The sequence below is a fragment of the Heterodontus francisci genome, chromosome 20 (assembly GCF_036365525.1).
Source record: "Heterodontus francisci isolate sHetFra1 chromosome 20, sHetFra1.hap1, whole genome shotgun sequence".
Taxonomy (NCBI): domain Eukaryota; kingdom Metazoa; phylum Chordata; class Chondrichthyes; order Heterodontiformes; family Heterodontidae; genus Heterodontus; species Heterodontus francisci.
The window spans coordinates 89,348,209-89,360,273 of record NC_090390.1 but is presented as its reverse complement, the minus strand read 5'-3'; the positions used below and the strand labels follow the sequence as shown (position 1 = coordinate 89,360,273).

General features: G+C 46.0%; 1 protein-coding gene across 1 annotated transcript in view; it reads left to right on the top strand.

Moving 5' to 3' along the window:
* Positions 1-2,232: 2,232 nt before the first annotated feature.
* LOC137380819 (glutathione S-transferase omega-1-like) overlaps positions 2,233-12,065 on the top strand; it is a 36,873-nt gene continuing 27,040 nt past the window's right edge. Inside the window, exons 1-2 of the mRNA XM_068053203.1 lie at positions 2,233-2,375; positions 5,598-5,706. Of these exons, the coding sequence (XP_067909304.1) occupies positions 2,351-2,375; positions 5,598-5,706 (134 nt within the window). The 5' untranslated portion in view covers positions 2,233-2,350. The remainder of the gene's footprint in view (positions 2,376-5,597; positions 5,707-12,065) is intronic.

Here is a 12,065-nt window from a genome sequence, read left to right as displayed (position 1 = left end):
ATCTTGCCAGCTCACCTCTGATCCCGTGTGACTTCACCTTTTGTACCAGTCTGCCATGAGGAACCTTGTCAAAGTCCATATAGATAACATCCACTGCCCTTCCTTCATCAATCATCTTTGTCACTTCCTCAAAAAACTCAATCAAATTAGTGAGACACGACCTCCCTTCACAAAACCATGCTGTCTCTCGCTAATAAGTCCATTTGTTTCCAAATGGGAGTAAATCCTGTCCCGAAGAATCCTCTCTAATAATTTCCCTACCACTGACCTAAGGCTCACCGGCCTATAATTTCCTGGATTATCCTTGCTACCCTTCTTAAACAAAGGAACAACATTGGCTATTCTCCAGTCCTCTGGGACCTCACCTGTAGCCAATGAGGATGCAAAGATTTCTGTCAAGGCCCCAGCAATTTCTTCCCTTGTCTCCCTCAGTATTCTGGGGTAGATCCCATCAGGCCCTGGGGACTTATCTACCTTAATGCTTTGCAAGACACCCAACACCTCCTCCTTTTTGAAAATGAGATGACTGAGACTATCTGCACTCCCTTCCCTAGACTCATCATCCACCAAGTCCTTCTCTTTGGTGAATACTGATGCAAAGTACTCATTTAGCACCTCGCCCATTTCCTCTGGCTCCACACATAGATTCCCATCTCTGTCCTTGAGTGGGCTAACCCTTTCCCTGGTTACCCTCTTGCTCTTTATATATGTATAAAAAGCCTTGGGATTTTCCTTAATCCTGTTTGCCAATGACTTCTCATAACCCCTTTTAGCCCTCCTGACTCCTTGCTTAAGTTCCTTCCTACTGTCTTTATATTCCTCAAGGGATTTGTCTGTTCCTAGCCTTCAAGCCCTTACGAATGCTTCCTTTTTCTTTTTGACTGGGCTCACAATATCCCGTGTTATCCAAGCTTCCCGAAACTTGCCAAACTTGTCTTTCTTCCTCACAGGAACATGCTGGTCCTGGATTCTAATCAACTGACGTTTGAAAGACTCCCACATGTCAGATGTTGATTTACCCTCAAACAGCCGCCCCCAATCTAAATTCTTCAGTTCCTGCCTAATATTGTTATAATTAGTCTTCCCCCAAATTAGCACCTTCACCCGAGGACTACTCTTATCCTTATCCACAAGTACCTTAAAACGTATGGAATTATGGTTACTGTTCCCGAAATGCTCCCCTACTGAAACTTCGATCACCTGGCCGGGCTCATTCCCCAATACCAGGTCCAGTACGGCCCCATTCCTAGTTGGACTATCTACATATTGTTTCAAGAAGCCCTCCTGGATGCTCCTTACAAATTCTGCCCCATCTAAGCCCCTAGCACTAAGTGAGTCCCAGTCAATATTGGGGAAGTTAAAATCACCCGCCACTACAACCCTGTTTCCTTTACATCTTTCCAAAATCTGTCTATATATCTGCTCCTCTACCTCCCGCTGGCTGTTGGGAGGCCTGTAGTAAACCCCCAACATCGTGACTGCACCCTTCGTATTCCTGAGCTCCACCCATATTGCCTCGCAGCATGACCCCTCTGAGGTGTCCTCCCGCAGTACAGCTGTGATATTCTCCTTAACCAGTAATGCAACTCCCCACCCCTTTTGCATCCCCCTCTATCCCGCCTGAAGCTTCTAAATCCTGGAACATTTAGCTGCCAATCCTATCCTTCCTTCAACCAAGTCTCTGTAATAGCAACAACATCATAGTTCCAAGTACTAATCCAAGCTCTAAGTTCATCTGCCTTACCTGTTATACTTCTTGCATTGAAACAAATGCACTTCAGACCACCAGTCCTGCTGTTCTCTGCAACATCTCCCTGCCTGCTCTTCCTCTTAGTCCTACTGGCCTTATTTACTAGTTCCCCCTCATTTATTTCACTTGCTGTCCTACTGCTCTGGTTCCCACCCCCCTGCCACACTAGTTTAACCCCTCCCGAGTGACGCTAGCAAACCTCGCAGCCAGGATATTAGTGCCCTTCCAGTTTAGATGCAACCCGTCCTTCTTGCACAGGTCCCATCTGTCCCTGAAGAGATCCCAATGATCCAGATATCTGAAACCCTCCCTTCTACACCAGCTGTTCAGCAACCTGTTTAGCTGCACTATCTTCCTATGAGTTACTGTATCCCCTATTTTAATTTGGGCCATGTTTGCAGCAGCTTTTCTGTGTCAATATTTGCACAATGAGTCAGACTGGAGATTAATCATGACTATGACGTTTTGATGGGGCTGGGCTCGTCCGACTGGTACTGCCGGTTACATTTACAGACCTTGCTTCTGGAGTGACTCAATCTGCAGTCGACTTCTCTCCGCCACCTGACTCTGAAGTTGTCCAAATTGATCACAGTCTGAGCTATGTCTGGAAGAGCACTGGCGAAAGGTAACGCGGTCAACAGCTGGCCGAGTATGTGCGAGAGAAAGACTCTGCCAGGCACTCTCTGTCTCTCTGTCAATACCTTGTGTGTCTCTCTGTCCCAGTTTCTGTCTCTGTCTCTGTGTGTCTGTCTCTTTCTCATTCTCTCCTTTTGTCCCTGTCCCTCTGCATGTCTATTTGACCTTGTCTGTTTGAGTGTGTGTATGTGTCTGTTTCAGGATGTTTGTGGCCTTCATTTCACCATTGCCTATCTATCATCCACTTCCTGTCCCTCTGTTTATTGCTTTCTGTGCAGACGACCGTCTCCATGTGCTGGAAATCCTCTTAATGTGCTGTCTCTATCTTTATTTCTGTCCTGATGTGGGTATCTCTCTCTGCCCTGTCCCTCTGTTTGTCTGTGTGTGCCCTCACTCCTGTGTTTGTGTGATGTATCTTTCAGCTTGTGATTTTGGTTAGAATTTTACGTGAGTCCATGAAGTCCCGCTGACGGGACTGAAAGCGGGTGCTGAGCCCGTGCGGACGGACGGCAGGCCTCCATGTTGAGGCATCCTTGAAGGGCGGGTAAATTTTATTTGAATCTGCTGGGGCCAGGCAGGCAGGCAGGCAGGCAGGCCCCAGTGATCGGAGGGGGTGAACCCTCCAGTGGGCAGTGTCCAAGCCACGGGGCAGCCATTGCCACCGGCGGGGCCTCTTCGTCGGCCGTGGGGCAGCCAGAAAGGAAGGCCCACCTCCCCCCTGCCATTGGGGGCCTACCTTGATATATCTAGTGGCAGTTAATTGGCCACTTAATTGAAGGTCTGGTTGGCAGGCGGCTTTGCCACTGCCTTTCTCGCTTCCGGGAATATCCTGAGGCAGTGCGAAGACGTTGGGCTTCTGGCCCATGCCTTCCACCACTATTTTAGCAGCTCTCCCACCTCGCAGCCCCTCTCCAGACGGCTGGTAAAATCCAGCTCACTGTCTTGCACTTGGTCACCAGCGTTCTCATCTCGCTCTGAGTAATCCACACTATACATATTTTATAGAAGTGTAGAATACAGAACGAGGCCATTCAGCCCACATGGCCTGTGCCAGCTCTCTGGAAGAGCTATCCAATTAGCCTCTCCTATTTTTCCCCATACTCTGCAAATCTTTCCATTTCAAGTTTATAACCCAATTCCCTTTTGAAAGTTACGATTGAATCTGCTTCCACTGCCTTTCAGGCCGTGCCTTCCATATCACAACAAGTCGCTGTGTAGAAAGGATTTTTATCAACTATGTTGTAATTTTTCCACTCACCTTAAATCTGTGTCCTCTGGTTACCAACCCTCCTGCCACTGGAAACAGTTTCTCCTTATTTACTCTATAAAAACTCTTCATGATTTTGAACACCTCTATTAAATCACCCTTTAAATTTTTCTGCTGTAAGGAGCACAGCCCCAGCTACGAATTAGGAGCAGGAGTAGGAGTAGGCCACTCAGCCCCTCGAGCCTGCTTCGCCATTCAACCAGATCATGGCTGATCTGATTTTAACCTCGGCTCCACATTCCCACCTACCCCCAATAACCTTTCACCCCCTTGCTTATCAAGAATCTATCTACCTCTGCCTTAAAAATATTCAAAGACTCTGCTTCTACCGCCTTTTGAGGAGGAGAATTCCAAAGACTCTCAATCCTCAGAGAGAAAGAATTTCTCCTCATCTCTGTCTTAAATGAGCGACTCCTTATAACTGAAGTTCCTCATCCACTCTAGTAAATCTCTTCTGTGCCCTCTCTAAGGCCTTGCCATCCTTCCTAAAATGGGATGCCCAGAATTATACCAAAACTCCAGTGTTTTATAAAGGTTTAGCATAACTTCCTTGCTTTTGTGCTCTGTTTATAAAGCCCAGGATTCCTTATGCCCATGTGTTTTTTAATGGCCATATCTACTTATGCTGCCACTTTCAAAGATTTATGTACATACACTCCCTAGTTTCTCTATTCCTGTACTCCCTTTAAAATTGTAATCTATATTGCCTCTCCTCATTCTTCCTATCAAAATGTATCACTGCACACTTCTCTGTATGACATTTCATCTGTCATGTATTTATTTCACAGGTCTGTCCATGTCCTCCTGAAATCTGCCACTGTCCTGCTCACTGTTTGCTACATTTCAAAGTTTTGTATAACCTGCAGACTCTGAAGTTATGCCTGTATACCCAAGTCTGGGTCAAAAAGACCCACTGGTCACCAACTAGCCTGAAAAAAATCCATTCACCACAGGTGTCTATTTTCTGAATCTCATCTAATTTTGTATTTCAACAAAACCCTGTGGAAAGTCCACATGCACATCTACCACACTACCCTCATCATCCATTACTTCCTCAAAGAACATTATCAAGTTAGTTAAACACCATTGCCCTTAACAAATATTGCAAATCACAGCATAACTCACTTGCTGTTGATTCTGGTTTCTATTATCAGTCTCTGCCCTGTTCTGTAATCCCACACCCATCCAACAGATGTTGTCAAATGCACGATAGGCTGAAGGACCTGTTTTCGTTCTGTATGACTCTATGACCAGTACTGTGCCAATTTTCAAACTATTTGTTGCACCATGCCTGGAAGTTTAAAGCTAAATCTCACTGTTATAGAGTCATCGAGTTATACAGCACAGAAACAGGCCCTTCGGCCCATCGTGTCTTTGCCGGCCATCGAGCACCCAACTATTCTCATCCCATATTCCAGCACGTGGCACGTAGCCTTGTATGCTATGGTGTTTCAACTGCTCATTGAAATATTTTTTAAATGTTGTGAGGGTTCCTGCCTCTACCACCTCTTCAGGCAGTGTGTTCCAGATTCCAAACACCCTCTGGGTGAAAATTTTTTCCTCAAATTCCCCCTGAACCTCCTGCCCCTTACCCTAAATCTATGCCCCCTGGTTATTGACCCCTCCGCTAAGGAAAAAAGTTTCTTCCTATCAACCCTATCAATGCCCGTCATAATTTTGTATACCTCAATCAGGTCCCCCCTCAGCCTTCTCTGCTCCAAGGATAACACCCTAGCCTATCCAGTCTCTCTTCATAGCTGAAATGCTCCAGCCCAGGCAACATGCTGGTGAATCTCCTCTGCACCCTCTCCAGTGCAATCACATCCTTTGTCCATTTTCTCCTGACTAATGATTGTTTCCTCTCCTTGTGCAGGAAGCCCAGCCCCAGGCCCTGTGGCTGCAGGAATGTCTCCCGACTAATGATTGTTTCCTCTCCTTGTGCAGGAAGCCCAGCCCCAGGCCCTGTGGCTGCAGGAATGATTCGCCTATACAGCATGAAATTCTGTCCATTTGCTCATCGCACCCGCCTTGTCCTGGAAGCAAAGGGACTCAAGTAAGATGGTGTCTGCATTAATGTGGGGTACTTGCCACTGTCTTGGCAGACTTGGTGATCCAAGTCCTGAGCTAGCCAAGGCTGCAGCTCTTAATGCCCCCTTGGATTGTCCCACCAATCTATATAAGAACATAAGAAATAGGAGCAGGAGTAGACCAGACAGCTCATCAAACCTGCTCCGTCATTCAATATGATCATGACTGATCCTTGGCCTCAACCCTCCCTTCATGCCCTCTCCCCATATTGCTTCATTCCCTGAGAGATCAAAAATCTATCTATCTCAGTCTTGTAAGAAAGGTACGGCAATAATCATGGGTGATTTTAATATGCATATAGACTGGATTAATTAAATTCACAAGGGTAACCTCGAGAGAGAGAGTTCATTGAATGTATTAGAGATCATTTTTTGGAGCAATATGTTGTGGAACCAACCAGGGAGCAGGCTATTCTAGATTTGGTATTGTGTAATGAAGTTGGATCGATTAATGATTTCATAGTTATGGACCTTCTCGGGAAAAGTGATCATAGCATGCTAGAATTTCAAATTCAGTTTGAGGGCGAGAAACTGGAGTTCCACACAACCATTCTGGAGTTAAACAAAGGTAATTACATAGGCATGAGGACAGAATTGGCCCTAGTGGACTGGGCAGGAAGACTACAAGGTAGGACAGTTGACGAACAGAGGCAGATGTTTAAGGGGATTTTCAACTCCTCCCAACAAAAATATATTCCAGAGAGGAAGAAAGATTGTAAGAGGGGGAAAAGCATCCATGGTTAAGCAAGGATGTTACGGATAACATAAAGACAAAAACGAAGGCATACCATACCAAGACCGCCCTTGACATCAAGGCAGCATTTGACCGAGTATGGCATCAAGGAGCCCTAGCAAAACTAAGGTCAAAGGGGAATCAGGGGGAAAACCCTCCGCTGGTTGGAGTCATACCTAACACAAAGGAAGATGGTTGTGGTTGTTGGAGGTCAATCATCTGAGCTCCAGGACATCACTGCAGGAGTTCCTCAGGGTAGTGTCCTAGGCCCAACCATCTTCAGCTGCTTCTTCAATGACCTTCCTTCAATCATAAGGTCAGAAGTGGGGATGTTCACTGATGATTGCACAATGTTCAGCACTATTCGTGTCTCCTCAGATACTGAAGCAGTCCGTGTAGAAATGCAGCAAGACCTGGACAATATCCAGGCTTGGCTGATAAGTGGCAAGTAACATTCGTGCCACACAAGTGCCAGGCAATGACCATCTCCAACAAGAGAGAATCTAACCATCTCCCCTTGCCATTCAATGGCATTACCATCACTGAATCCCCCACTATCAACATCCTAGGGGCTACCATTGACCAGAAACTGAACTGGAGTAGCCATATAAATACCGTGGCTACAAGAGCAGGTCAGAGGCTTGGAATCCTGCAGTGAATAACTCACCTCCTGACTCCCCAAAGCCTGTCCACCATCTACAAGGCACAAGTCAGGAGTGTGATGGAATACTCTCTACGTGCCTGGATGGGTGCAGCTCCAACAACACTCAAGAAGCTCGACACCATCCAGGACAAAGCAGCCTGCTTGATTGGCACCCCATCTACAAACATTCATTCCGTCCACCACCGACGCACAGTGGCAGCAGTGTGTACCATCTACAAGATGCACTGCAGCAATGCACCAAGGCTCCTTAGACAGCACCTTCCAAACCCGTGACCTCTACCAACTAGAAGGACAAGGGCAGCAAATACATGGGAACATCACCACCTGCAAGTTCCCCTCCAAGTCACACACCATCCTGACTTGGAACTATATCGCCGTTCCTTCACTGTCACTGGGTCAAAATCCTGGAACTCCCTTCCTAACAGCACTGTGGGTGTACCGACCCCAAATGGACTGTAGCGGTTCAAGAAGGCAGCTCACCACCACCTTCTCAAGGGTAATTAGGGATGGGCAATCAATGCTGGCCTGGCCAGCGACGCCCACATCTCTGAATGAATTTTTAAAAAACATATTGCAAAGGCCAGTGGCAGGCTGGAAGATTGGGAAACCTTTAAAGATCAACAAAGGGTTGCTAAAAAAAGTAATAAAAAGAGCAAAGGTAAATTATGAAAGAAAACTAGCACAAAATATAAAAACAGAAGCAAAAGCTTCTAGAAGTATATAAAAGGGAAGAGAGTAACTAAAGTGAACGTTGGTCCCTTTGAGGATGAGATTGGGGAGTTAATAAAAGGGAACACAGAAATGGCGGAGACACTAAATCAATATTTTGCCTCAGATTTCACGGTGGAGGACACTAGTACCATCCCAATACTAACAGGAAATGCAGAGGTTATAGAAAGGGAGGAACTTAGAAAAACCATCATCACAAGGGAAAAAGTACTGAGCAAACTATTGGGATTGAAGGCAGACAAGTCCCCAGGGCCTGATGGCCTACATCCTAAGGTCTTAAAGGAAGTGGCAGCAGAGATAGTGGATCCATTGGTTATAATATTCCAAAATTCCCTGGATGTGGGAAAGATTCCAGTGGATTGGAAAAATGCTAACATAACACCCTTATTCAAAAAGGAAGTGAGGCAGAAAGTAAGAAACTACAGACCAGTTAGTTTAACATCTGTTGTTGGGAAATTGTTAGAATCCATTATTAAGGAAGTAATAACAGGACATTTAGAAAGTCAAAACACAATCCATCAGAGTCAGCATGGTTTTATGAGGGTAAATCGTGTTTGACTAATTTGTTAGAGTTCTTTGAAGATGTAACAAGTAAAGTGGATAATGGGGATCCTGTAGATGTAGTTTATCTGGACTTCCAGAAGGCATTTGATAAGGTGCCACACAAAAGGTTAATACACAAGGTAAGATCACATGGGGTTAGGGGCAATTTATTAGCTTGGATAGAGGATTGGCTAACCAACAGAAAACAGAGTGTCGGGATAAATGGGTCCTTTTCTGGTTGGCAAGATGTAACTAGTGGGATGCCACAGGGTTCGGTCCTCAGGACCCAACTATTTACAATCTATATAAATGACTTGGATGCAGGGATAGAAGGTACTATAGCCAAATTTGCAGATGACACTAAAATAGGTGGGACAGTAAGTTGCAATAAAGAAATAAGAAATTTACAAATGGATATGGATAGGTTAGGTGAATGGGCCAAAATCTGGCAGATGGAGTTTAACGTGGATAAGTGTGAGATTATCCATTTTGGTCGGAAGAATAGAAAGGCAAATTATTATCTAAATGGAGAGAAACTTCAGAGTGCTTCGGCGCAGAGGGATCTGGGTGTCCTCGTGCATGAATCGCAGAAAACTAGTATGCAGGAGCAGCAGGTAATAAGGAAGGCAAATGGAATTTTGGCATTTATTGCTAAAGGAATAGAGTATAAAAGTAGGGAAGTGTTGCTGCAACTGTACAAGGCATTAGCGAGACCACACCTGGAGTATTGCGTACTGTTTTGGTCCCCTTACTTGAGGGGGATGTAGTTGCATTGGAGGCAGTTCAGAGGAGGTTCACTGGATTGATTTCAGAGATGAGGGGTTTGTCTTATGAAGAGAGATTGAGCAGTTTAGGCCTTTACTCTCTCGAGTTTAGAAGAATGAGTGGAGATCTAATTGAGGTATATAAGATGATTAAGGGGATTGACAAAGTAGACGTAGAGAGGATGTTTCCTCTTGTGGGGCAATCTAGAACGACGGGTCATAGTTTTAGGATAAGGGGTAGCAGATTTAAAACAGAGATGAGGAGAAATTACTTCTCTCAAAGGGTCGTGAGTCTGTGGAATTCACTACCCCAGAATGTGGTGGATGCCGGGACATTGAGTAAATTTAAGGAGGAGATAGACAGATTTTTAATTAGTAATGGGTTGAAGGGTTATGGAGAATGGGCAGGAAAGTGGAGTTGAGGCCAAGATGAGATCAGTCATGATGGTATTGAATGGTGGAGCAGACTCGAGGGACTGAACTGCCTACTCCAACTCCTAGTTGTTCGTATGTTCTTAAATATACTCAACAATGGAGCATCCACAACCTTCTGGGCTAGAGAATTCCAAAGATTCACAACCCTCTGAATGAAGAAATTTCTCCTCATCTCAGTCCGCAATGATCAGCCCCTTATCCTGAGGCTGTGCCCCTGTGTTCTAGATTCCTCGAGCAGGGGAAACAACCTCTCATTGTCTACCCTGTCAAACCCCCTTAGAATCCTGTATGTTTCAGAGAGATCACCTCTCATTCTTCTAAACTTCAGAAAATATAAGCCCATTAATGGGACCCAATTGTGTGGACCAGTCACTGGGGCTGCGATTCTTTCTATTAAGTTCCAGGTAACACAGCAAACCAACACCCTAATCGATGTGGGAGGCCATTCTTGGCCAGCTATATGTGTCCAGAACTATCCCAGTACCATCACCAGTCATATCATCATCATAGGTACAAGAGCATGCAGAGGCTGTGATGAACTGCTCGCTCAACTCCTCAAATTCATTTTCACCATCTACAAGATTGAAATCAGGAGTATGTTGGAATATTCACGACTTGCTTGAGAGGGAGCAGCTACAGCAACACTCAAGAAACTCACCCCATCCAGGCAGGGTTGATCCCTTGATTGATGCTGCAGCCTCGGTATTTACCGCCTCCCTCACTGCTGCACTGTGGCTGCAGTGTGTACTATCTACAGAAAACGCCATGCAACCCACCATGGTAATTTTGACAGCACTTCCCTCCTCTGCAACGTCTGCCATTCAGCAGAACAGCAGCAAAGTTGTGGGATCACCATCACCTTCCTCATTCCCGATCCTTTAGTGTCACTGCGTCAATGGACTGCAACAATTCAAAAAGCAAAGTCACCAACTACTTCTCAGAGCAACTAGAAATGTCAGCGTTCCTGCCCTCTGGAGCAGACCAACTGAATGTGACATGATGTGGAACTTTTGTTATTCGTTCATGGGATGTAGGCATCGCTGGTGAGACCAGCATTTATTGCCCATCTCTAATTGCCCTTGAGAAGGTGGTGGTGAGCTGCCTTCTTGAACTGCTGCAGTCCATTTGGGGTAGGTACACCCACAGTGCTGTTAGGAAGGGAGTTCCAGGATTTTGACCCAGTGACAGTGAAGGAACGGCGATATAGTTCCAAGTCAGGATGGTGTGTGACTTGGAGGGGAACTTGCAGGTGGTGGTGTTCCCATGCATCTGCTGCCCTTGGCCTTCGAGGTGATAGAGGTCGCGGGTTTGGAAGGTGCTGTCTAAGGAGCCTTGGTGCATTGCTGCAGTGCATCTTGTAGATGGTACACACTGCTGCCACTGTGCGTCGGTGGTGGGGCGAGTGAACATTTAAGGTGGTGAATGGGGTGCCAATCAAATGGGCTGCTTTGCCCTGGATGGTGCTGAGCTTCTTGAGTGTTGTTGGAGCCGCACCCATCCAGGTAAGTGGAGAGTATTTCATTACACACTTTATTTGTGCCTTGTAGATGGTGGACAGGCTTTGGGGAGTCAGGAGGTGAGTTGCTCGCCGCAGGATTCTTAGCCTCTGACCTGCTTTTGTAGCCACGGTATTTATATGGCTACTCCAGTTCAGTTTCTGGTCAATGGTAACCCCTAGGATGTTGATAGTGGGGGATTCAGCGATGGTAATGCTGTTGAATGTCAAGGGGAGATGGTTAGATTCTCTCTTGTTGGAGATGGTCATTGCCTGGCACTTGTGTGGCGCGAATGTTACTTGCCAATTATCAGCCCAAGTCTGGATATTGACCAGGTCTTGCTGCATTTCTACACTGACTGCTTCAGTATCTGAGGAGTCACGAATGGTGCTGAACATTGTGTAATCATCCACGAACATCCCCACTTCTGACCTTATGATTGAAGGAAGGTCATTGATGAAGCAGCTGAAGATGGTTGGGCCTAGGACACTATCCTGAGGAACTCCTGCAGTGATGTCCTGGAGCTCAGATGATTGACCTCCAACAACCACAACCATCTTCATTTGTGCTAGATATGACTGCAACCAGCGGAGGGTTTTCCCCCTGATTCCCATTGACCTCAGTTTTGCTAGGGCTCCTTGATGCCATACTCGGTCAAATGCTGCCTTGATGTCAAGGGCAGTCACTCTCACCTCACCTCTTGAGTTCAGCTCTTTTGTCCATGTTTGAACCAAGGCTGTAATGAGGTCAGGAGCTGAGTGGCCCTGGCAGAACCCAAACTGAGCGTCACTGAGCAAGTTATTGCTAAGCAAGTGCCGCTTGATGGCACTGTTGATGACACCTTCCATCACTTTACTGATGATTGAGAGTGGGCTGATGGGCCGGTAATTGGCCGGTTGGACTTGTCCTGCTTTTTGTGTACAGGACATACCTGGGCAATTTTCCACATTGCAGTGTAGAT